Source organism: Adiantum capillus-veneris, chromosome 22 (assembly GCF_014529385.1).
Source record: "Adiantum capillus-veneris isolate H3 chromosome 22, ASM1452938v2, whole genome shotgun sequence".
NCBI lineage: Eukaryota > Viridiplantae > Streptophyta > Polypodiopsida > Polypodiales > Pteridaceae > Adiantum > Adiantum capillus-veneris.
Genome location: NC_140952.1, coordinates 80,145,604 through 80,172,448, shown reverse-complemented (window position 1 = coordinate 80,172,448; position 26,845 = coordinate 80,145,604). Strand labels below are relative to the sequence as shown.

General features: G+C 45.1%; 1 protein-coding gene across 2 annotated transcripts in view; it reads right to left on the bottom strand.

Moving 5' to 3' along the window:
- Nucleotides 1-26,845, bottom strand: part of COAD (4-phosphopantetheine adenylyltransferase) — an 86,962-nt gene that overhangs the window by 15,319 nt on the left and 44,798 nt on the right. For both annotated transcript variants that reach the window (XM_086495919.1, XM_086495920.1), the window contains 4 exons: nt 24,660-24,798; nt 24,510-24,581; nt 14,685-14,744; nt 14,517-14,611 (listed from right to left, as the gene is read on the bottom strand). In XM_086495919.1, the coding sequence (XP_086352045.1) occupies nt 14,517-14,611; nt 14,685-14,744; nt 24,510-24,581; nt 24,660-24,785 (353 nt within the window). In that variant the 5' untranslated portion in view covers nt 24,786-24,798. The remainder of the gene's footprint in view (nt 1-14,516; nt 14,612-14,684; nt 14,745-24,509; nt 24,582-24,659; nt 24,799-26,845) is intronic.

Genomic DNA, 26,845 nt, shown 5'->3' with positions numbered 1-26,845 from the left:
CACTCGAACAATGCGTGTTGACTAATCATTCGAACACATAATACTTCCTGTGGGGGTTCTTTGGATCTCAACTCGAGAGCCAAGATCTGTTCTTCGTGAGGGATCGAAACTTCCTGAGGGGGTTCTTTGGACCTCAACTCGAGAGCCAAGATCGGTTCGTCGTGATTGATCGAAACTACAATAAGGTTAGCTTCACTAGAAAAAGTATCAACTAAACCATCATCCTTGTGAACAATCACATCTTTATCCTGAAATTCATCATGCTCGTGAATAATCACATCTCCATCGTGCAAATCATCATGCTTGTAAATAATCACATCTTGATCATGCAAATTATCATGCTCATCATTATCAAGCAAATCATGTGTGTCGTGCTTTGGAAAAGAAGAGACTGAGAGAGTCTCCGTCTCCTGATCCTTTGCAATCTGTGCCTGCACATGAGAAAAGAGTCGGAACAACTCTTGCATGTGTTGGGCTCTCTGTTCGGCTTCCAAGCACGCTTGCTCATGCTCACGCTCAAAGGATAACGGACTTTCTTCGCGCTCGCCAGCCAATTCTACTTTTCTTTCTTGGTGCTCGCCATCCATTTCTGCTTGTATTTCTTCGGCCGCCAAGCGTGCTTGCTCGCGCTCACGCCCTATGGCTACCATTCTTTCTTTGTGTTCTGCCTTTCTTTCTGCTTTTCTTGCTTCGCGTTCTAACTTCCTATCCATCATCATCTTATTGAAAGCCTCCATAGGAGTTAGTGCAATCCTTGGCGTAGATGGGGAAGGGGGAGGGTCGGAAAAACCTCCTGGTGGGGAAAATTCTTCTTCGCCACTGCCATGCTCACCACCTCCATGCGAAGTATCCATTCCGCTTCGGGTGATGACCATCCACTGAAGTCGTGGGTTCTTAAGTTCACGAGGAACTTGGGTTCTTGTGGGTCTTGGGTTCTTGAGGTACGAGGTTCGGGACTTCTTCTGCGGGATCTAACTACTGAAAACTGAAAACGCTGGTCTATCTTGAGATTCCGTCGCGGTAGATCTGCAAAATGCCGAGGCTGATCTGCAAATCAAAAATGCTAGGGCTGAATGGGGGTCTGCTGCAAAAACGCTAGGCTTCTGTTGGTCTAGATCTGAGTTCTGTCGCGATGAATCTGCAAAACGCTAAGCTTGCTTGCTGATCCAAAAACGCTAGGGCTGGTTCTGGGTTCTGTTGCAAAAATGCTAGTGTTTCTGCTGTACTGCTATTGCCGGGTTGTCCTGCAAATGCAAAACGCTAGGGCTGATTTGCACTGCTGAAAACGCTAGGTTGCTGATGCAGAAAACGCTAGGTGTCCTGCTCCAAAAATGCTAGGTGTCCTGTGGGGGTCCTACTGAGAAGGTGCCTGTTGAATATGCGGTTCCTGCTGCCTTTTCTGCCAGATTGTGCTAGCACTAGGTTTCCTTATATATTGGCTAAGTCAAATTGCTCTACCAAGTTCCCAACAAAAGTCACTTAAAAATAATAAGTGAAAATTGGCTAAAATAGGGAAAATAGGTCTATGCACTGTAATAATGCTCCCGATGGGTTCTGACTGAAATCTGTTGGTCATGCTGTGTGCAACCAGAGGATATGCATCTACTCTAAGTGCCTAGGCATGCACGGTCTGCGAACAGACTCACAAAAGTGCCAGATCACTTCCTAAGCTAGGCTATCTGAACCCCTGTCATGAAGTAGCTTGTCCACGTACACATAGGGCTAGATGTGCACGTGACAGCGGAACTAGTTTTTTGGCTTTCTCTTGGTATCTTGCCCGATATAACAGCATAAAGACCCGTTATCAAACCTCGGAGTTTGTAAATGACAATCATGCCATGCCTTCTGACGAAGTTGTTTAGCTTGAAGAGTGTGTGGCTAACAATCTAAATACCTCAAGCAGAGCAAGGCGAGATGGATGTGCAAACTATAAGCCACCATCCACACGCATTGTGCCAACCCGCGGAGAACTTGAGTTGAATTCAAATGGAGCAAGAGCCTCACGACAAAAAGCTAATTGGAATGGGGTGTGTTGAGTGGTTTCTTTGAAAACTACATGATACGCCCATGTAGTGCCTAGAATAGTGTGTCCCCAATTTGTCGGGTGTAGATGATAGGTCTTTCTTAGTAAAGCAATTAAACACTTGGTTCTTTCAGCCTGCCCATTTTCCCTCAGATAGTACGAGCACAATTTGCGGTGGAAATCTTGTAGCTGGAGAGCAAGCTAGACATCAGCTCATTGATGAACTACTTGCCTCGATCACTATTTATCTCTAGAGGACAACCAAACCTGCTGAAGATATTTCCATAGAGAAACCTAGCCACTGTTGCGGTAGAGTAGTTGGTGGTGGCTGCTACCTCCGTTTGTTTGGTAGCATAGTCAATGGCAATCGGATGGTTCCCTGGTTGGGCTGTTAGACTAAAATGACATACAAAATCCTAGCCATTGACACATGTAGAGGACGGTTGGCTTCCGATTGGAAAACATCACATGTCTTGACATGGACAACAACATCTTTAAAAGATATGGCCACCATCTGTGCAAGACTCTCTGTGCAATAATATGACCAGGACAGTGACCACCAGTTGGACCGTTGTGGGCATCCTCGAGAATACTTTGTTCTTCATGAGGGGGAGCACACCTGCGTAAGACGCCATCTAGACTAGCATTGTACATTTGGCAACCAAAAAAAGTAAAGGGCTTTGACTTCAATAGCACCCTTGCTTTTGCAATGGGGAAGCATTGTCAAGGTACATGCCAATAGAAAGGAAGTGTAAGACATCATTATACCATTTGGGAGTATTGTCCACCTTGAACAAACAACTACTAGGGGAAATCATCCTCAATTCCTAAAGCTTCCTACCTGTTTTCACTCGAGAGAGGTAATCTGTCATGACATGATGCTTCCCAAGCCGAAGAACCACCTTAAAGTCAAGCTCTTGGAACAACAGTATGTTAAAGTCGACGATGCAGAAGCATAGTGTCACGAGGACATGGCAATTGCTAACTTGAGTTGTTGGTTTCTTTCCGATGATTTTTGTTTAATCTTTGGGACCCTCTTTTTGAAGTTGCAAATGGCCGGACATTGTATGGCCAATGTGAAACAGCCGACGGCCGAGAGTTTCACCCGCATTCGGGAAGGGCAGGTCACCACGAGTTGGTCGGGCCAATCGGCACTGGAATCCGAACAGTAAAAGGGTGTCTAGGCTCAGTTCAAAGCAGTGTGACATGAAACATTTCGGGGTTTCGTGCGTTTCGGGGTTTCGAAGTTTCTGAAACGTTTCATTTCAAAGCTCAAAGAAAGCGAAACACAGGTTTCGTTTTACGTGTATATTTCACCTGTCAAGACATGTGAAATACCAAAATTTGGATGTGAGACTTTAGTCACGAGTGAACAAGGTAAGTCGGCACCCAACTGCAACAATATACATGTAAAGACGAGGGGGCCAGGCTGACGTGTAAGGTTCAAAGAGAGAGAGAGAGAGAGATTATTCGATGTGCGTTAGGGTAAAAAAATCTATGGATTTTTTGAGACGGCCATGTAGATTTTTGAGGCAGCCTTTGTGCATCGCTTAAAAATACCCAAACGGGTAATTTTGAGGTTAATTGGTCAAAAGGGGGCTAAAAACAAGAAAATCAACTCGTTTCGCCGAAACGTTTCGGCTGTTTCGCCGTTTCGAGATTTCAGAGGGCTGAAACGGGTTTTTATGTCACTATGGTTCAAAGTCATCTAGGCCCCTCGCTACACTTATAAGTTGGTGGGTACTAGGAAATTAACTCAAAAGAGGCAAACTGGACACATGGTGGCTCCAAATGCATCTGCCAGAAGCATCAGCAAGAGGGGACACCCGTTTCAAGAGAGGGGGCTGATTTTTGCCCATTAGTGTGCTACAGTGTGTGTGAGTAGTGGGTGCAGGTGATCACAGCTTTATTGGAAAGCTTGCCTTCTCCCTTGCTCTATGTAGCGCGACGATTTTCTCTCGCGCATCTCTCTCTCCCCTTTGAACATATGGTAATGCCCCACTAGTTGGGCTTCTCAGATGACCATGTACAGTTTTGGGGGTGGGTTTATGCGCGTTTGCCAAGGCAAACGCCTTCTGTACAGGAACCGGATTAGCTAATTGCTAATCCCCTTCAGGTACGCACAGTTCCATCACGTAGGAATGCAAAAACGGAGAGTTTTCTCGCGTGAAAACTCGTCCGATTTACAAGGGAACTGTCCCATTGCGTGCGGGAGCACTTGAGACACGTGTAGGCGTGCTTGCTCCGCTCAAAACGGTCCAAAATAGAGAATTACAGCTTGCTGTGTTTTTCTGGAGGTTTAGGGTTTTGCACCTAAACTGCAGGGAATCGCCAAGGGAGCCTCGAAAAGGCCTTGGGATGCGTGTACAGGGTAGTAGGCACCTAACAGTGGCAAACAGAAAATTACAGCATGCTGAAATTGGCTTGCAACTCACTGGAAAGCTTCCATACCGCAAGGGAAAGTGTCCTTGACGTGTACTGTTGACCTACAGGGATATTTGCACCGTTATGCTGGGGAAATTGGGTCAAAAACCTCAGCCATGGACAGGTTTGGACAGCTTGGTGAGGGTAAGGTGAAAGCGTTCGGATCGTTTATTTGCCAGGGGAGCCTCGAGAAAGCATTGGGTGATTGTAGACGACAATTTAGAGAGATTTCCTGCGAGGAATCTCGTCTAATTCAAGGGGCAAGTGACCATACAAGTGCGAGAGCTCGAGGGCTATCCAAAGAAGTGATCGACACGCGAATCGGAGCACAAAACAGAGAATTCAGCGTGCTGCAATTTCTCGCCAAGTTTTGTGAAGTGCTCTAAAGTGCGCGGAAAGTCACCGTGTACTTGGGATTTTGTCTGTGGAGACTTCTACTGTGGTTATGTTGCCAAAATCGGATTAGAGTAGAGGAATTTCAGCCCGATAAAAGTGGGACAGCTTGTAGAAGTTTATAGGTTTTTCTTGAGTGTAATAAGAATAAAGAAATACCGAAAGGGGTGCCAGTCTTTGGGGCCAACAGGGTGTCGCTGTCTGCTTGGTAGCGCTCTAGCTGCCAGGTCGTGGTTTGTCTTGAAGTGTTGAGCTCCAATCACAGGCTTATTCGTGAAGTTCCTTTGTGTCGTAAACTTAAAGTAAAGTTTTCGGGTGAAAGCCTACATCTACCGCCCTACGAGCCAGTTGCACGTAGAGCAATGGGGAGAATACATGAGAGAGAGAGAGAGAGAGAGAGAGAGAGAGAGAGAGAGAGAGGGAGAGAGATGAAATGTTATATTAACATCTTCAAAAGGCCAAAGTAACCTATGAGACCAAAAAGTTACAAGTGGTGAATCTGATACAATGTTTGAGTACAAAAAAGTACAAAGAATTGAAATGGGGGGGGGGGGGGGGGGGGGGGGGGGGGCGTATGAGAGCTGATACAATGGGTGATACCAAACAGCAAAGGTAGGTGGATCAAACTCAGAGGAGATCCCCCATCGGTCGATGTCGAATCTCATCAATATCCTCCATGGTTAGTATTCTGACGAGGCATCTCGCATCTCGAGCTAGAGTGATCCGGATCCTCTATTGCAGCCTCTGTCGATGCTGTGAGGCCCCCCGCAATCGTGGGGGCCTGGATCTCCCTAGCTTAATCGCTCGATCGATCAACGTCGTACCTCTGGTGTGGGTGAAATCTGGAATCTGCTGTGACGACTACTCCTCTAGCTGCCCATTGGCTGGTGTAAAGAAATATGTGATCTGCCTCTGAGACTTATGTGATCTGCCACTGAGACTCGTTGTCCCCCTCAGCAAGATCTCTCTATATCTACGCAGCTCAAGTAAAAACAATCCAAGACACCTCGTATCTCATGTCTCTAGAAAGTGGTCCAAAACCCTCTCTGAACAGACAATGGATAGTACACCGGATAGTGACATATGTAGTGTAGCTCTGTCTTTGGCTCTATACGACATAAGTGACATATCTTGGCCTCTACTCGTACTCTTCGAAATCTGCCAATCTCAATCTGAAGTTGATGCGAGCATGTGCGTATCTGGCCAATAGCCTACCGTATCCCATGCAATAAATGTGTATCCATATATCCGGGCCTAGTCGCAAATCCGTCCTCCGTGAGTTGGAGAAGATACTCTCTATAGAAAGCCATCTTCGTATCCAACTCCTGTGTCGGCTATATCCATGTGCTCTTGGTATCTAGTTGAATCAGATCCTGACGTATGAGTCTAGTTAATTTTGTCCGTGTAAGAGATAGGGAGGGTGCATCCAAGGAGTACTGAAACAGAGGCAATTTATCCATGCTCAAACCATGTAACTGAAACCATGATGTCATCTGCCCATACCAACATGCTGTAGCACCCTGCAACGCTAACTGTCGGGATGACTCTAAGGTCATACGAGTATATTTGTCTCTGGGGAGGTCCCATTAACTATGCATAAAGGATATTGATCTAGTAAGTGCCTCGAACACGAGGGAGGGGGGGGGGGGGGGGGGGGGGGGGGGGGGGGGGTGTCAGCTAGCTCGGCTCAAATAATCTCATGTGGCACTGAGGCCTTAGCCCGAATCATCCGAGATATCATAGAGACTAAAGGCCTCTCCATACATCTCCATCCATCAATGCTACCAGATCTGCCATGGTGGTCCACTCAAGGTCCCCATATCTGAAGTCTATAAAGCATAGCTGAAGCCACTAGAGTGTTAAAAAGGCTCTCATGAGCTCAGTGGTTTTGCCCACTAATATACCTCTGGTAGAAGTGGGCACTGAAGTCTGCTGCGAAGCATGTTCATCCAGCTGCTGAGTCCCTGCTCTAAAGAAGTCAGTGATCTCCCTCTGTGAATGTCTCCCACTACCTAGTCTCCTCAAGAGACTTTCCCTATGTCTGCACACCTCTAGCAAAAACAACCCTGATCCTGATATCTCATGACTCTAGCCAGTGGTCCAAAGCCATCTCTGAATAGACAGTAAAAGCAGCCTCGTAGCTCGTAGTATACCGGACAATGACAAATGTGATGTAACTCTGTCTCTGGCTCTATAAGACATAACTGGCATATCCTGGCTTCTGCTGGTACTATGCTAAATCTGTCAGTCTCGATCTCTAGCTGATGCAATGATGTGTGCAGCTGACCAATAGCACATCGTATCCCATAGGATAAATGAGTGTCCATATAGGCCGGTCTGATCACATATCCATCCTCTGTTAGTTGGAGGAGATGCTCTCTATAGAAATCCATCCTCATGCCCAACTCTTGTACCAGCTGTATCCATGTGCTTCAGCCTTCTGGTATCTAGTTTAATCAACTCCTGACGTATAAGTCTAGTGGTCTCTATCCGTGTGAGAGAATGGAAGGGTGCAAATCCAAGGAGTACTAGAATGGAGGCAGTCTATCCATGCTGAAGCCGTGTGGCTGAAACCATGATGTCATCTGCCCATACCAACATGCTGTGTCCCCTTGTAGCGCTAGCTGTCGGGATGAGCCGAGCATATCCGTCTCTGGGAAGGTCCCATAAACTATGCATGCAGGAGATTGGCCTCAACTACAAGAGGAGGGGCAGCTAGCTCAGCCCGAATAATCTCATGTGGCACTGAGGCCTTAACCCAAATCATCCAAGAGATCATAGAAACTAGAGGCCTCTCCATACATCTCCATCCATCAGTGCTACCAGATTTGCCTTGGTGGTCCACTGAGGGCCCCCAAATCTGAACCCCATAGAGCATCGATGAAGCCACTAGAGTGTCAAAAAGCCACAACTTTGTTCGAATGTTCCTGAAACTGAACCTGCAAACACATCTTCTCCAAACCTCCCAAGGCTGCATAAGCTCTCGTCAATCTAGTCTCTACTGCTCTCCTCACTGAAAATGCCGGTCCACTGAAGACTACCCCAAGATAGGTGTATGCATATGTATACTCTGTCTCTTGGCCATACGTAAAAGTAGGTGTTGACCTCCTGACCCACTGTGGTGTGGTGTTAAACACCATAACCTTGGTTCCCCAGTTAACAGACAATCCACTATCATGGGCAAATGTGTACAAAGCATCTAAATGACGTTGCATCCCCTCCGCAATGAAATTGATGATTACACAATGGGGGCTAGCTGCTTCTTATATGCTATATTGGGGACCTTAAGTACCCCCCTTGGCAAATTTTCCTACCCAAAATCTTGAAAACTCAGTAGAATAAATACCTAAAGCCAAATTAAATATTGGGATCACATTGGGCATTCACTTGAAATGCTATAACTTTAACACCCTCTTTGCAGCTAATAGTGGATATATGTAGGAAGACCAAGTCGATGAAGAAGCTACCATGGACACTCCAACATTGGCCACTACTCGATACACCTCGGATTTGCTACCATCAACCTCTTTCACCTGAGTATAATGCCATCTTGAGCATCGGTTGCTCAAAGAAAATTGAATTGTAGACCACACTACGTCCAAGAATCCCAATTCCTGAACTGTGAACACATCACGTCCAACCTTTCCTAGACAACGAGCTTTTGGAACACATCTTGTCCATAATCCGGCCAACAACAATATATTTGCGCGCACATCCATAGTGTTTTGTATAGGTCGTGTTGGTTCCTTGCCAGATGTATGTGCCTTGAACTCCGATCCACGGGTTCAAACACAGATAACTTGAACTCCAACACATGGGTCCAAATCATGAATAGGGAGCACCTTTTGCCCCTCTTTGTCGCTCACAAGCCTCTCTCTGTTTGAAGCAAGTTGCGGCTACGACCACTTGACTAGAAATCTCGCATCGTGGGCGCCGTGGCCACCACCACGTGTGCCATGCCAATCTCCCTAGTCAAATCTCTATCACCGCTATCTCTATCAAGATTGCCTTTGCCTTTGTCCACTTGTGAGCTCTAGCATTTGCCTTTGGCTTCACATTCTTGAGCCAAACAAAGTATAACAGCCAATTCTCTAGAGGTGAGTACAACGGTGATAGCACAAGTTTGTTATTGGTCTGGCTGTACATTTTGTGATACACAAAAGGCACGCTCTTTTCTAGGTAGTGGGCGGAGTCCCATGCTCTCCTCCTCCCTACCTTTTGCTGGCATGGAGACATGGACAAAGGTTTCTATCATGGATTTTGTTCTACACCATACTTTGCAGGCTATCCATGCATTACTACAGACAGACTAGCACAGAGTATAGGAGCTATACAGTGGCTACATACATAGGACTGCTACTGTTTATCACAGGTTCTCGCACCATGCGAATATCGTTGGAGTTGGCAGTAGTTTCTACATTGAGATGCTCTTCAGACTACTCTGGTTCTTGGTTTATAGATGCTCACTCCTTTGCTCCAGGATAGCTCCTACGAGCACAACCACAGGATGAGGATGCGCTTCCATTAGCTCTTGTTCCACGGCTTCGGCCAGGGATCATCATTGGTTGACCATGGAATTACAGATTCACTTGGAATGTCAATGGATTGCATCACACTAGTATCAGTGGTCCCGGACAGAATTTGCTTCGCAACGATTTGCGGTCTCATGTAGATCGAGATGTGGATATTCTTTATGTGCAAGAGCACAAGCTATCTTTGGACAGTTGCCGTAGATGTGGCAAGTTGTTACTTGGGAATTCTCACACATTTTGGGAAACTGTGATCGGCTAGCATTGTTCTAGCAATGCTATATGCACTTTTATGGGATCCCGTTGGCGTCATTGTGTACGTGACCATAGTACATTGGTACATGGTAGAGCGATGTAAATTACTTTAGAGATAGATGACTCTTTGGCAGGTGTGATGTGCATGTATGCCTCCAGTTCAGCTCAAGAGAGAGTCGAGTTTTGGCATCAAATTGTGAATGTATTGCCTATTGTGGATTCTTGGGTTGTTGGAGGTGATTTCAACAATTAGAGACCTTTGAGGACTAGTGAGCCTTTCAACCTCTATCTTTACCATATGTAGCACCATGTGAGAGAGATGCTTGGGACAGTTTTCTTTCTGCGGTTTTTGGTACAGATGCCTGGCATATGTAGCACCATGTGAGAGAGATGCTTGGGACAATTTACTTTCTGCAGTTTCTCATATAGATGCTTGACATATCCCATCTGTGGCTCGCACTCCATAGCCATTGCAGTTTTCGTTGCGTTTTAGACGGCAGTCAAGTTGTTTGCTAGAGCGATTTTGCATTGACACTTGGGCAACATCTCATGGTGGGATAGTTATCATTGGCCTTAGTAAAGTGCTCTCTGATCATGCCCCAGTTTCTTTGCATTTGAGATTTGAAACTTCCTCTCTGCCTAGACGAGGATTGCGCATATCTGCCTCAATGTCATAGGACGATTCATTGTCTCAATTAATTCACGATGTTTGGACACACGTTGGTTCTGTAGATCCCACATTTCATCTCGCTTTATGTATCACTGCGTTTTCCCAGGCTTGTAGATAGACAGCTGCAAAGTAGCGACAGGGCTTGTTCCACAGGGAACGTGAGTTACAGGACCGTTTGAGTTGCACATGCCAGCAACTCGAGGAGTTTCCAAGAAACGAGCTTCTGAGTGAGCATGAGGTTGACACCAGAGGCGGTCACATTCAAACTGAGAAATCCAAATTCGCCTATCATGCTTTGGTATCGATATGGATATCCAAAAGCAGATAGGATAAATAAGGATTTCTTTGCACACTTTTGGGAACATCCCAAGGGGACCTCTATTAGGTTCTTACCAGATTCTATAGACACCTTGCACATGGATTTTGATGAGGTCCTTTACAAAGCGTCGAATTATTTTGAGCATTTGTTTACTACCGATTAGCTGACTAATAATAATCCGCATGCCAGAGAAGAGGTTTGGTCTCATGTACAACCTGTGGTTACAGAGTTTATGTGCCAAACTTAGGCAATGCATGACACTGTAGTTGGACTAGATGGTGCATCTTGTCCTAGAGATCTTTTATTCGCATAATTAGTATGTGCTTGAAACCCTTTATGCCTGGTCTCATCCATGCTTTGCAAACAGGTTTTGTGCAAGATCAATGTATTTTGGATATCATCTTCACTTTCTATGAGGCAGTCGAGTGGGCTCGTCAGACAAAAGAGGTACTCGACTCTCATCTCAAGCATAGATGGTCTGATTTTTATAATTGAGAGAGAGAGAGAGAGAGAGAGAGAGAGAGAGAGATGAGTTTCTGCGTGAGTGCGAGATTGACACAAGAGAGACTCTTAGCCACATTCAGACTGAGAAATCTGAATTTACCTATCATGCTTCGGTTTCGACATGGATATCCAAATTGGACAGGATGAATAAGGATTTCTTTGCTTATATCAAGGAGCATCCTAAGGGGACTGCTATTAGGGCCTTACGAGATTTTGTAGACAGGTTGCACACAGATCGTGATGAGGTCCACGTAGCTTTGGACCATTTCGAGCATCTGAAAACTACAGATCAACTGACTAATGATATTTTGCATGCTAAGAGGAGGTTTGGTCTCATGTCAACCTGTGGTTACGGAAGTTATGTGCCACACTTTACTTGCCCCTTTCACCTTGCAGGAGATGCGTGATTTAAACTATTTCGAGCATCTGTTTACTACAAATCAGCTGACTAATGATATTTTGCATGCTAAAGAGAAGGTTTGGTCTCATGTTCAACCTTGTGGTTACGGAGGTTATGTGCCACACTTTACTTGCCCCTTTCACTTTGCAGGAGATGCGTGATGCAGTGGATGGCCTCGATGGTGCCTCTTGTCTTGGAGAGGACTGATTGACAACACAGTTCTTTTTACGCGATGTACTCAGCCCTGTTTAGCTTTTCGGCTTTCAACAGATTTTTGACAGAGGAGAGATACATGTCGCTATGTGATCAGGACTCATTTCTCTTATACCAAAAGGTGGAAATGCATCGTCCCTCCAACAATGGAGGCCGATCACTCTCGTGTCTTCCATGTATAAGATCTTCGCTCGCATGATTAGTATGTGTTTGTTGAGACCTTTTATGCCCGCCCTCATCCATGCTTTTTAGATTGGTTTTGTGTAGGATCGATGCATTTTGGACAACATCTTCAGGTTCTATGAGGCAGTTGAGTGGGCTCACCAGCCAGGATAGCCAATAGTTATCATGCTTCTCGATTTTGAAAAGGCCTATGATACAATAGATTGGGGTTTCTTGAAGGGCACTATCCAGCGAATGAATTTCCCCTTACAATGGACCAGGGATATAGCTGCATTATATCGTACTGCTTCCAGTTCTACCACTATTAGAGGCCACATTGGACGGAGTTTTCCACTATCTCCTCCAATCCGACAGGAATGTCCCTTGGCGACGTATTTTTTATTTTTTGCTTAGGCCATGTCACTCTTCTTGCGTTACAGGACAGTTAAGAGGTTTAGCTATGCCTTTGGATGGCCCACTAGCCTTGTTGGATTAGGAGTATGCAGATGACACTATGCCCTTTGTACGCTATGACACATACATTTTAGAGAGTCTACAGGACGCACTCGCTACCTTTTGCTTTGCCCGTAGTACACTCATAAACTTGCACAAGTCTTTTGGTTTTCTTGTAGGTGTTGATGAGGATTGTCAGTGAGGTGTGCAAGATATTTCGCTTGGGTACCCATAGGACAAACTTGCAGATATTAGGGTTCTCATGTTGGCATTATTGTATCAGTTGAGCAACAATTTGAGCCAGTTTTACAGTTTATCAGGAGGAAACTTTACCATGGGTCTTCCTCGCATTTGTCTTTGGCCAGGTTACTTTACTTCACTTGAAGAGAGAAACTGGACTGAACACAATGAAAGAGAGAGGCAGAGAAAGAGAAAGAGAGACGACACCGCATGTCGGGTCTCAACCACCCTCAAGGACCCCCTTGCTCTGATACCAATGTCAGGTTCAACAGAAGGGTTTAAGGATTTTAGCTCAGATCGCTTCCTTCCCACAAACACAAGGTTACTTTACTTCACTTGAAGAAAGAAATTGAATTGAACACAATGAAAGAGACGGGATGTAAAGTAATCTTGTGTTTGCGCGAAGTACTAGATTTGAGCTAAAATCCTCAAACCCTTTCATTGCACCTGACAGAAGCGCCTACTGTGCAACTTCCTGTGGGGTGGCTCAGATGGCTCTATTGACACATGGTTATGAGTTCATTGGGACACGGTTGTATTGCCTAGAGAGGAGGGAGGCTTGGGGATTATTGATCCAAAGATGCACAACAATGCATCTCTTGCCAAGCTCATAGTACGCGGATTGTTCCTAGGGCCGAGCCTTGGAAACAGTTTTTGCACCAGGCTTTGTCATGTGCCTCTCCTCGTTTTGGATCTATGGATACTGCCCGTGTATGGCACTCAACCATCAGATTCATCTTCACTGATGCACCTTTAAATATGGCTCATTTGTCACCTTTTATGTGCTGCTTGCTAAGGATATTGCAACTTGCTTTGATTCGACATCCACCTTCTTGTGTAGAGGAGGTCGCGAGGCAGCCACTAGTTTGGAATGCATGTGTGACAGATTTTGAAACTCGCCCTTGACACACCACAGGCTTATTACTGCCAATTAACACTTTGCATAAAAGATAGATACTAATCTCCGATTAGAGCCAAAGAGTACACAGATACCGGTCCTTACATAAAATGTGTATGCAGTAATATTTATGGAGGCTGAGGAGCGGTGGCAATTCTAAGGGGAGTGGAGATTGTGGATCTAGACTCAGAAGCCTGCTTTATGTGGAGGAGGCTGCAGCTACAGGAGGAGCACTTCATATATATGTGGCCATACGGTAGTTTGTGTTGAAGTTTGCTTCACTAGGAGAGAGAGAGAGAGAGAGGAGGATGGCTGGCTCTAGAGAGGAGGAGGAAAGAGACACATGTTCACTGTAAACATACTTGGCAGAAGGGATCATCAAACTCGGGAGGGGTTCCTTGTGGGAGACTTCAACAGCCAGACTTCAGCACAGACAAAGACCCCCACAGCATACAGTCCTCATGCATTTTAGCTCGATTTCGGCTTGGGTCACAGCACAATCTCATTATTTATAATGGGATGGTCCAGTGGATCAGCTCAAGAGGATTGACATGCATCCCCCCATCAATTTTGCTGGACTACATAGTTGGATCCAGAGAGGCCACACACCTCATCACCTCCCTCACCATCCCACCGGGCTGGCCACATTGACTGGCCAGACAGACACTATGGCCAATTCCATCTTTGACCTAAACGGAGAACCCTAATCCTAAAACCCATTGAAGCAAAGAAAATATGTGGAAACATAGAAAGAACAAAGAAGAAAGAAACAAAGAAACATGCAAGGAGAAGGTTGAGCAGCAAGACTATGAACATGGGAAGGGGAGAGGAAGAAACGGATAATTTAAGGATGCAATAGAGGTTTACGGGGGAGGATGCCGCACGTAATGATGTAGTATGAGCTTGAATACTGGATGGAGGCACATAAAACTTTATCATAAATGTTTGGTATACATATCCTGTTTCCTTGAAAAGACTCTCATTCCTAGACTATAACAGCCATTTACCAAAGCTATAAGGCTAGAGCAAAAACCTGACAATGATAGCTTGCAAATCTTCATCTATGATAGATGGGCCAAATGGGTCTGTAATGGGGTGAACCTCCACTTCGAGACCTGGCTTGACCGACTGCCATGCCAGGAGAAAAACATGAACTTTTCTCTAAAGTAAAGAGGAATCCACAAAAACTGATGAGCCAAACCTTCAGGTATTCTTCAACAGCTTTTTTCCTCCCCTCAAATGGTTGGATGAGATGTGCTAGCTGCCAAAATAAAACAAATGGTAATAGTTTTCAGTTATGCATTCACGAAAGAAAATGTACAACAGCCACTACTTAAGTTAGCAGCATTTTCAAATCAATTGAAAGCATAAACCTTTCATTGGGCCTATAAAATGCATTACAACACCATGAGTGCAAAATTGCTTTACAGAAATGCCAGCTATTTTTTCGAACAAAATGTAGCCCAGTGGCAAAGAAGAAGAGAGGAAAGAAGTGCAGTTGGTTCCTTGAGGTGTGGGGTGGAGTCAAGGGTGACACATGAAATCCACACACCAGCTAGTGTCTGGGATTGATGTATGTACGTGCATGCATGACATGTGCACATGTCTGTGCATGCATGCGTGCACATGTATGTGCAAATCGGTGTCCATGAGTATTTGTGTGCATGCAGTTGAGATGTTTGTTTCCTTTTCTTCTTGAAGCCCTCCTGCAATAGAGATTGACAATTGCAAGCCAATCCCTTGGCTTGAAAGACAGCGGATGACCACATGATGTTTGAAACAGCCCATCACATTTGAAAACTCGATTGCCTTGCCAGTACTAATTTATTTCTCAGAATGCCACAGCCATATCTGCCAACCAGCATTTGAGTAAGTGTTTGGCACAGTTCTTGGGACACCTTAGACTGCAGCTTCCATTGCGGTCAGCTTATCATTTGAGACCAACTAAAGCTAAGGGCGTGCCAACGGCCGAGGATATAGTCACAAGGAAATGCCCCTAAGTCTGCATGTAAACATATAATTAAGATGCCATTGGTCTGGATGTGATTGCTTAGTAACTTACAATGATCATGATTCTCATCTAAGATCTCGACAGGGATAGTGATGTGAATCTTCAGTGACTGTGATAGTGATGTGAATCTTCAGTGACTGTCATCTTCGTGCAAGTGTTGGATATATGTGGTCTAGTACATTGGTACTTAGAGTCGGTGTCTGTTGAATCGATTTTGCGCTATGTCTGTTTTGCAAGCGTAATCGAGGGCAATTACAATTCTTTCAAGCGGGGAGTATGTCACAAAGTGATGACGTGGCAAGGCCTAGAAGAAAGAGCCCAGACAGAAGAGGGCTTGTACCTATGCCGTGTCGTCTCTCTCTCTCTCAATTTTGTTCAATTTTTTCAGTTTTTCTATTGTGTGATTAGTAAACTCTCCTCAAGAGATCTATCTAGTGGCTGCTTCACCTCTGTCACACTACATATTGTAAACAAGGATAACTTGTCTACATGACTATGCCACTTGAGCACTACGTCATCACCTTCAAGACAAAGGAGGAGCGGATGAATCTATTACGCCAATCCCTCCTCCTCAAGGGAACCAAGTTTTGGATAACAGAGGAATTGACTACCAACCAGCTGAAACTCAAGGCAAGCGAGCTCAAGAAGATACACGAAGCCCGCAAGCAAGGTAAATGGGTGGTCTACCGAGGTGGTAAAGCGGTCATCCAAGAGTTCCGGACTCCCAAACCGATGCCTCCATCCCTTGACCCTCCTTGGTTTTTTAACTATTTTCTTTACCCTATCGATGGTCCCTCGGACCTTAACTAATATGTATCCCACACCTTCACTCGAAAGGAATCATTGTAGTGTTTTTGTTTTGATCCCATAGGTCATATGTGACCTCTAGATAGTCATGCAATACCAGGATCAAAGATGCTTAGGCCTGTACCTACTGGAACTACATCGGCACAGGGATAATCTAATGAGAAGACAAAGAGCACTACAGCCTCAGAGGCAGATCACAGATTTCTTCGGATCGAGAGAAGCAGGAATGGAAGGAGAAGCAAGAGGCCAGCAGCGAGCACAAAGGAGTACCCACATTCATACCAAAGGCACCCTCATTGACAGGGCAATTAGCTTAGGAAATCGAGACGACCACGACCGAGATGCAGAAGCACACTTCACCGGAGGAGACTACAACAAAGGATTAGAAGCATTCTAGCCAGACACCCAGAATGCTCCTAAGAAGTTTATCTAATACTTTGTATTTAGTTTTTCGCATTTATTTTCACACTTAGTACTTTAGTACTAAGGTACCCAAACATTGTAACAGATTCACCACTTTTGTATCAGTTTGGTCTCATAGGTCACTCTGGCCTTTTGAAGACGTTAATATAACATTACATTTCATTTCATTTCATTTCTCTCTCTCTCTCTCTCTCTCTCTCTCTCTCTCTCTCTCTCTCTCTCTCTCTCTCTCTCTCTCTCTCTCTCTCTCTCTCTCTCTCTCTCTCTCTCTCTCTCTCGGGCACGCGCAAGGTGCAGAGAACAGACCTTTCGAAGGCCACCATACACACCTCTCAACTCTCTCTCTTAGTTCGCGCAAGCTGTTCGCTGCAGAAGGTAGCAAGGTGGATGACTGCAAGCAATTGAGCTTTGAGGAGGGTTGGGCATTGCAACAAAGAAAGCCCTCTCTCTCTCTCTCTCCGTCAGATCTTGCGCCTTCTCTCCCTCTACTATGCTCTACAGTGCGCACAACACAACCAAAGGTTTGTAATCGCAACGGCGCGCGCTGTGGGACAAAATCTCTATCTCTAGTGCAGTGTGCTAAGATAGACCCACCTACGAATGAGGAGCGCAATGTCTATCGGACTCCATCCAAGGCGACGGCCACCTTCCGACAGAAGATGCGTGATAGTGTGTTGTCACCGAACTCTATGAGAGCAAGCAAGCTCAGCAAGATCAAGGATGAAATTGTGTATGAAAAGGTTCAAATGATGATTCGGGTTGAACTCAATCTCATGAGAGCAGACATGGAAAAAGAACTTGTCAAAGCCAAGGAGGCATGCAAAGTCCAGTTGTATAACCAACTCATAGCAGAAATGCAGAACAAGATGAGGACAGAATAAGAGGTAGCACAGGTCCTTTGGAGAAAGGAATTGGATGCAACAATAACCACCTTTGCGGTTTGGAAATCAGAGATAGAGAAACTTATGAATGAAAAGGATGCCTTGATTGAAGGACTCAAGAGAGAATTTGCACAGTGCAAAAGTAAATCAGAAAAAGATAAAGTTGACCAGCCCACAGTGCTCGAGAAATTGAACAATATCAAAGAGCAGGTAAAAACTCTTAAGGAGAAGGAGCAACAAAAAACACGGGAAGCTTCCTCGTGGGTAGATAGGCTCTTCCAAACGCAGAAGAAGGCGGATGAAGCAGAGAAGTGGATTGAGACTGCAAAGAAAGGAAAAGGTGGAATCTCTACTACCACACCTCCATCCACCATCATTAACTTGACCTTGGAGGAGCAAAAGAAGAAGACGAGAGCTCTTCATGTGAAGGACACTAACAATGTGGAAGAAGAAGTTAAGGAACTTCTGAAACAAATGAACATCCCCGAGCCTACTCACACAAGGGCTTGGAGAGTGGGGAAGAAAGGGAAGGATGGGACAGGTAGCTCCAAAGAAAGAGCGGTCACTATACGCTTTCCTACTTGGGGAGGCTAGGAAGGAGTTTTTGAAGAAAAGACCAGTACTCAAGAAGACCTGGATTTTCTTGGGGGATGATCTCACCCTAGCACAGATAGCGCACATGCAAGAGAAGATGCCGGAGATCAAGGCAGCCACAGAGAGAGAGGAAAATTTGCTTTTTACATAGGAGAGAGAGTAGTGATTTTGGATAAAAGCATTGCATGACGGTGCGAGACCTATGGGACAAACCAAAAACTAGCAGCATGGAATTGCAATGGGTCATTGAAGCTAGATGTGGGCGCCTTTGAAGATAGCTTCAAAGGAACAGACATTATTTTCTACTCAGGGACGCACCAAACTCCCGGTGGCACACTACCTAGAGTGTCGGGGGTATCGTTGGGAGACTACTTGTAGACGGGTGGTGAGATCAGAGTATAGAGGACGTGGGTCAGGAGGAGTGGCAGTCTTATTCAGGGAGGAGTTCCAATCCCTCATTCGTATTGTCCATAGAGATGAGCATGCCAGGTATATGTGGGTCAAGGTGAGAGCGGAGACTAGGAGGCCACTCTACATTGCAATATTCTATTTTCCACCAAGCACGTCTCACTATGCATCCCCCAAGGGACAGTCACCTTATATGATTTTAGATGAGGACATATGGGAGTTCTCTAGAGATGGGGATGTTATCCTTCTAGGGGACTTTAATGCCAGCACGGGCCACTCTCAGACACTCTTCTACGATACCTCAGAGGAGATGTTGAGAGAATTGGATGTCAGTGATATGGGTTTGGCCAGGCGTTCGGCAGGATGAGGAGCACACTGGTCAAGGGGGATATTTTATAGACATGGGGACTGCACATGGACTGGCCATTTTGAATGGTCTACAGAGATTTCCAGCATCGAGTGGGTTCACTTGTTTTCCTCACAGACATGGGGCTAGCAGGGCCCTAACCTCATATTTAAAGGCCCTTGGCCTGAAAAGCAGTTACAGTGAAAAGCCTTCAAAACTCAAAAGCTTCTAGTCCAAAAAGCAATGCCAAAAGCTGCCAGCGTAAATCACGGAAATCCGTACAACTGCCACGTCATCTGTCAACGTGATTTTTGAAAATCTGCCACGTCATCAACGGCTACGCAATTTCTAGTGTGTGTGTGTCGGTCTTGCTTTATTTCCTCTATGTCACTTGGGGCCCCATCGGACGGGGTCCCCATAAGTTGGTAGGACTTCTTCTTCTGTTACGTGTTCTTCTTAGGGTTTAGGCCCCTCGGCCGGCGTCTGTAAGATGGCTCCATTCTTAGGCTTTGACATGTCAACAGTTTGTTACATCTCCCCTTCTTGAAAGAGAGAAATCGTCCGCGATTACAACATATCTGCAAAACAACTCAAGTTAGCTCAAAAAATTCTAAAGGGACATTTCGAGGGACAAACAGTTTGCTCTTTTTGTTAAGGAGTTAGCTTCTCCTTTTGGCTCTTTTGATCAAGGAGTTAGCTTCTCCTTTTGGCCTGATCGGAACTCTCGATATTCCGGCGTAGTAAAATTAGCCATCACACCCAGACCGTACTGATCTTCCACGGGAGTCTTGATGCACTAAAATTGCATACCCAGGCAATCTCATCCAATTAGGAATATTCAGTGGTTGGCACATCACAATGCAACACAAATGCTCACATATGCATGTTACAAGACATAAAAACATAAAGCCGCCAATGAACACTCCCCCCGCAAATAACCATCCAGGTTCGGACCATGAGCTGTTCAACGACTCCCTCATCACTCCTCCAGCAAATAAGCTAAAAAGGTCCGGGCCATGAGAGATAGAAGCTTTTTACAACCAAGCGCCCCCAGACCGCAGCCTGCGTCGTTTGGAGGTGTTGAGAGTAACCACTACTCAGACTTCTTAATACTGCCCCCGTAAATAACCATGCAGGTCCGGGCCATGAGTAACAACAACAATACTCCCCCCTGTAAATAACCACAAGAGTCCGGGCCATGAGTAAAAACAACACTTTTCAATCATTCAATACTCCCCCCGCAAATAACCACAAGGGTCTGGGCCATGAGTATGAACGAGCATTCTCAAACATAATTTCTCACTTCTCCACCCGAGAGTAAAATCACCAATCAATGAAACCAATATTAAAAACCAGAGTCAAACATTTCAAATCGGCACCAAAACAGGTTCAAAACAGATACCATCCATTTCAAACAAGATCACCAAAAAAGGTCTCAAACAGATTTCAAACTTAAAAAGCAATCTCGACATCAATCGTGCTCGAAAAGTCGATTGACTTTCCATCCTGAAACCTACACCAAAAAATTTAGGGTTAGGTCCATTCCATAGGGTCGTGGTCGAGTACAGCATGGTCCATCAGCTCTTGGACAAACAGTGCTTCTTTGGCGGCGATGGTAGTCCTAAGATAGCAATCGCACTGGATCTCCAAGGTCATCTGCTCATGAAGAGACATCTACTGAGAGATGTCGAGAAATTTCAAGATATAATCTGCTAGGGTTTCCATGGCAAGCATTTCAGGATACCCCACTCTGCCAAAAGTTGCACTTTGAAGGAAGATATCAGAAACCATATAACTTCGGGCAAAAATTTTCTTGAAAGCTTGCCAAGTACTTGGAGTATGCTGCTTGGTAGCTATCAACATCTGCATAGCACTGCCTCTGAGAAAAGCACTGCCTCGAAACAAATCTTGGATCCTTCTCTTATAAGTGATCTTTATGGCTTATGCCATGTAAGACATGAGCGGTGAAGACGGGAGCGCGCGCGATGCGCGATGACGTAAGGATGGGAGTGGCTAATAAGTCCGGGTTGGAGGCCGAAGATACCTCGAAGAATAGCTCTGTCTGCTCTTTTGTAGGACCGGTATGCTTTCAGAAAAGCACATGCCTAATGCTCTGATACCACTGTCACAAGACAGGCACCACGTGCCAATAGAAAAGAATAGACTGAACAGACTTTTAGCACTTCAATAACAACTGAACAGAGAGACGACACGCAACACGGAGTGGCGGAATTTTACCCCAGAGAGTATTGGCCCCAAACCTTGGTGCCTCTTTCAGTATTTCTTTATATTGCATCAACATAGTACAAGCCGGTACTCCAGACTCTGCACCTTCTCCAGGAAACATGCCAGATAATGAGCCCTAACCTCATATCTAAAGAGCTTCTGGTCCAAAAAGCAATGCCAAAAGCTGCCAGCGTAAATCGCGGAAATCCATAAAACTGCCACAACATCAACCAGCGTGATTTTCGAAAATCTGCCACATCTCAGCAGCTACGCAATTTCTGGTGTGTGTGTGTGTGTGTGTGTGTGTGTGTGTGTGTGTGTGTGTGGGTCCTGCTTTATTTTCCTTATGTCACTTGGGGCCCCATCGGACGGGGTCCCCATAAGTAGGTAGGACTTCTTCTTCTATTACTTGTTCTTCTTAGGGTTTAGGCCCCTCAACGAGCATCTGTAAGTTGACTCCATTCTTTAGGCTTTGACACGTCAACAGTTTGTTACAACCGGCTATCACATCCACTGAGACTTGGGGTGAGTATGCAGCATCTCTTTACACAATTCTGGGACAACCACCTTTACCAGACCCCCCGATACCATGTCCAGAGACATACATTTTCTTTACCGTTGAGACGGTGAAGAAAGCTATTGACAAGAGGAGGACTAGGAGAGCATACAATCATTATGAATTGGTGACGGAGCACTTTATACATGCCCGAGATATGCTTGCAGAACTTCTTGCATTGATGTTCAATCGAGCCATGTGAGGGTTTTCCTGATACTTGGAGTATGTCGATTGTTGTGCCTATTTTGAAGGCAGGAGATCCAATGATGCACAGGAAATATCGCACCATTATGATTGGGCACACACTGGCTAGGTTATGTGCATCTATTCTGGAGCAGCAATTGAGTAGATGCGCAGAGAGAGCAGGCATACGAGCATCAGGACAGGCAGGTTTCAACAGAGGTTTTTCTACTCTTGATCACATATTGACACTCAGAGCTATTATTGAGGAGGGCAGATCACATGGTAGGAGGATTTACTATACTTTTGTGGATTTCCCCAAAGCATTTGACACAGTCCCTAGAGCTCGACTGATGCGCAAGTTACAGGAGATGGGTGTACCCACAGAGCTGATTTGGGGGATCATGGCCCTATACAAGACAGTTGTGGGTCAAGTCCGCACTCCCAAGGGGGTGTCTGAGCTTTTTCACTCCACTATTGGGGTGAAACAGGGTCGTCCACTCTCCCTTACTTTATTTGGTATTTATGTGGATGAGGTTTTAGATTACATTGAGAGGGGAGGCGACAGAGAAGCACAGTTAGCAGGGACTTGGATCTCATTGCTACTATATGCATATGATATTGTGTCGATCTTGATTCACCGGAGGGAATGCAGCGACATTTGGATACATTGCACACATTTGCTAGTGATAGCGGCTTATCGGTGAACCTTGGCAAGATCAAGGTTATGGTGTTCAACACCACACCATGGTGGGTCGGGCGATTTGCACCTACCTTTGCATATGGTCAGGAGACGGTGGAGTATGCAGATGCTTACACTTACCTTGGTGTGGTCTTTAGTGGCCCAATGTTTTCTTTGAGGAGAGCAGCAGAGACTAGGCTAACGAGAGCATATGCGGCTTTAGGGAAGATGGAGAGGATGTGTTCGCAGGTTCAGTTTCAAGAACCTCGAACGAAACTATGGCTTTTCAATACTTTGGTCACATCAGCTATGCTTTATGGGGTGCACATATGGGGGCCATCAGTGGACCCTCATAGCTGCGGGCTGGCAGTACTCATGGATGGAAGTGCATGGAGAGGCCTCTGGTCTCTATGATTTCTCGGATGATTAGGGCCAAGGGCTCTGTACCGCATGAGATTATCCGTGCAGAGCTCGCTGCTCCCCCACTGGTCATCGAGGCACTTACCAGATCCTTTTCTTTCATACACAGTATCTGGGATCTCCCCAGAGACAGATATGCCCATCTAGCTTTGGAGTCTTCTCGACCGCTTGCCTCACAGGGAGACACCTCTTGTTGGTATGCATAGATGACAGCTTGGTTCAAGCTGCATGGTTTTGACATGGATAGATTACCCCCTTTCCAGTATTCGTTGGACACACCCTCCTTGTCTCTCACACGGACGGAGATCACTCGGCTCATCAGACAGGACTTTATTCAGTTAGACGATACTAGGAGGACATGGATACAGCCTATGCGTGTGCTTGGCACGAAGATGGCTTTCTACAGAGAGCATCTCCTTGAGCTTACAGAGGATGGTTTTGTGACCAGACTCGCCTACATGGACACTCATCTATCCCATGGATTACGATGTGTTATTGGACAGATGCACACATCATCACATCAGTTACAGATTGAGGCTGGTAGATATAGAGGAGTACCAGCAGAGGCCAGGAGTTGTCAGTTATGCCATATAGAGCCAGAGACAGAGTTACATCACATATCACTCCCCAATCTATTATGAGATACGAGGCCATTTCCACTACCTATTCAGAGAGGGTTTTGGACCACTAGCCAAAGTTATGAGGTATCAGGATCAGAGATGCCTTGGGCTATTTTTATTGGAGATGCACAGACACAGGGAGAGCCCCTTGACGAGACCAAATTCCTTTGCTGAGAAAGTAAAATTAAGGAATTTACAGATATAACTCTCTCGGTCATGATTGACATTGATAAAAAGCTGATTTGAAAGACATGCCACCTTTGATGACCCGCATATGCCACTGACCACATTCTGTACATTTGTTCTGGAAAATCATCTCAAGGATGGCCCAACGAAGAATTCATCACACCTTGGACCACTTGAGTCTCGTAGAGTCTTGGCTGTTCTCAGCCCCTAGTCACCAAGTATTCCACTTGCTAACCTTTCACTCATTCTGATTTGAGCTTTTTTGAGTTTGATTGCACCCATCTAGGTGAAATTTTGTTAGGATCTTGTGTGATGAATTCACAACCACATTTTGGTGTTTATTAGGTACTAACAGTAATTTTCCATACTAAGCAGCCGTTAGCTCCATTGTGCGTAGTATTGACTCGAAACAATGACATTTCCACTGACATCATCATTACCAAGTAGTGGGCGTCGATCTCCATATCATAATAAGCTCACATACACGCACACAAGAGCATGTATTCACAGGAAGGTCTTCCTCTGAGTTCCTAAACTTCTAAAAAGTTAAAAAATAAGCTTTGCAGCAAATGCATGAAGTTACACCTGATACAGTAAAAAATAGGACTTCCCAGTCTATACCTCACAACAATGCATGCTACAAAAATTAAGCTTTAACTAATGAAAGCTGAGCAAATGAACTTAACTGCTTTCTTTTCAAGCATCTCTCCTGTGGTTATCCCCACTACCACACGTTTTCTGGCCAAGTTTGCAGCAGCCTACAAAATTTCCAAAAAAAAATGTAGCTATATCACTTAAACCTTTTTTACTAACTTAAAAACACCATGAGATTCTACCTTAAGAAGGCTTTCATGGCCTCCATGAAGGTGATCAAACGTTCCCCCAAGAACAACAGACTCATAGACAACTGCCTGTATAGGAAGCCCATCCTCACAAGTATTGAACTCCAGTTCCTCCCCCATCTTGCAAGAACACCTGAAACACCTCAACACCTAAATAGTTGTAACTGGAAACCAAAAAATCCTAGACTGAAGATAACAACACTCACAACAAACCTTCACAGGAAATTTGGCCAAAACAACCACTATTTAACCTAGACCAGTTATATAAGGTTAAGGAGCCTAAATTAACTTGCTTGAACACAAGACACTAAGAGCCAGAATAGCCAGCCCATCCTAAGCCTGGAAACTTTCACATGCCCCCAAGTAAACATCTCTATTTCCACAGTTCAAAAAACAGATACAAGGCCATTAATGAGCCCTTTGTTTCTTACACAAACTACATAAAGTTACTCTATCTAGTATCAGATGTCTTGGTGAGAATACTCCAAGCAAAGCAAGCATTTTTTTTTCTCGAAGGTAAGCACACCTTCTCCCTATTATATACAAAATGTTCCTTCTCTCCATGAAAAGCGTGTTCATCTTTGCTTTCTCCACTAAAATCACACAACATTCTCTCTATACTTTAACCTTTGCTATGTGGCATGTGTATGTGGTACTGATGCAAACAGCATCGTCTATCTTTCCATAAGGAGGCTTCACACACATCATCAAAAATATTTGAGCTTGTTCAACCAGACATGTGGAATCCTACCTTTTTTCCCCCATAATTGCAGGCAAAATTATGTAAGTGAGAAAAGTAACAAGAATTTCAGCTGAGCTGTTAAGCATATACACGAAGAAGGCCAGGCCCAAAATGCCTCGCTTGAATCTTTGTTCAAAAACAACTGATATAAATCTTGCTCTAGTCGAGCTAGAAACGCCCTCTTGTTCCGTCGTACCAATCGCCAAGAAGCAATCCGTGACTGCCTGTGAGTAATGACTCCTAGAAGTACCTTCCTCTGAAGTCGGGCTTTGGTCTCTCTGCACTCCTCATCATACCAGCTATTCTGGGGTATGCTCCGAGAACATCGTCGTTGGCCAGGCTCAGTGTGTGGGTATGCCTCTGCTACTGCATCCTGTAGTGTCTCTGTCAATATATAAGTGCCTTGTCGACGGAAGTGGATGCACGCTACATGCAAACGCAAATGCAGAAGAGGGTTATGGATCCTTTCTCCAACTTCTTCCTTATCTGCATACAAGGCAAGTAGATCTTGGTACTCAAGATCTAGATCTTAATGTATCTGATGCCAATCTTCCTTCATGATGAGGAGATATGCCTTAAGGGTATCCAAGACATAGCGACGAAGATAGGAGCATAATGTCCTAGTGTGTTAGTCTGTCTCTATTCAACAGGCATCTTTCCATCAAAAATTTGTTGTTTCTCCTCTCTCAAGATGTGATATGATTTTCGGTATTAAATGGTTTCGTGAGCATGCTCCACTCTTTGATTAGAAAGCAAACATGCTCACTTTCTCACCGGAAGGTTCCTCTCCCGTGGTCATCCGCAGTGAGAAAGGTCTCCATTCTTTATGTCTTATTTCTCATGTGCAGGCTAAGCGTGAATTACGACGAGAGCTCAAGCGGCATTGCCTAGGGCAACACCACCTGCAAGCTAGAGAGAGGAGTGAGAGTGCAATGAGAAAATGATGAGAGAGCATGAGACTGTAAACGTTGGCAATTTGCACTGAACTAGAATGGTCGCGGGGGGGGGGGGGGGGGGGTCCCTATATAGGGACCCTTCCATGTTGCCCGACTCACCATATATCCAACGACCCAATAAATTGGGGGTGCCTAGATAGATATGGCACACCACTTAAGAGAAGTGATAAACCGGCAAGGGTCCAAAACTAGTCCCCGGCTAGAAAAAAACTCGGAAAACTACAAGTTTAAGAGACTCTAACCCCAAAAAATCTAGGAACAAGGGTCTCACCTCATGCATATAAGAGACTCTAACCTCGGAAATGTCAAAGTCGACGATGCGGAAGCGTAGAGACCAAGGGGAGTGAGCACGGGAAAGAGAGAGAGAGAGAGAGAGAGAGAGAGAGAGAGAGAGAGAGAGAGAGAGAGAGAGAGAGAGAGAGAGATGATATGATATGATATGATATATTAACGTCTTCAAAAGGCCAAAATGACCTATGAGA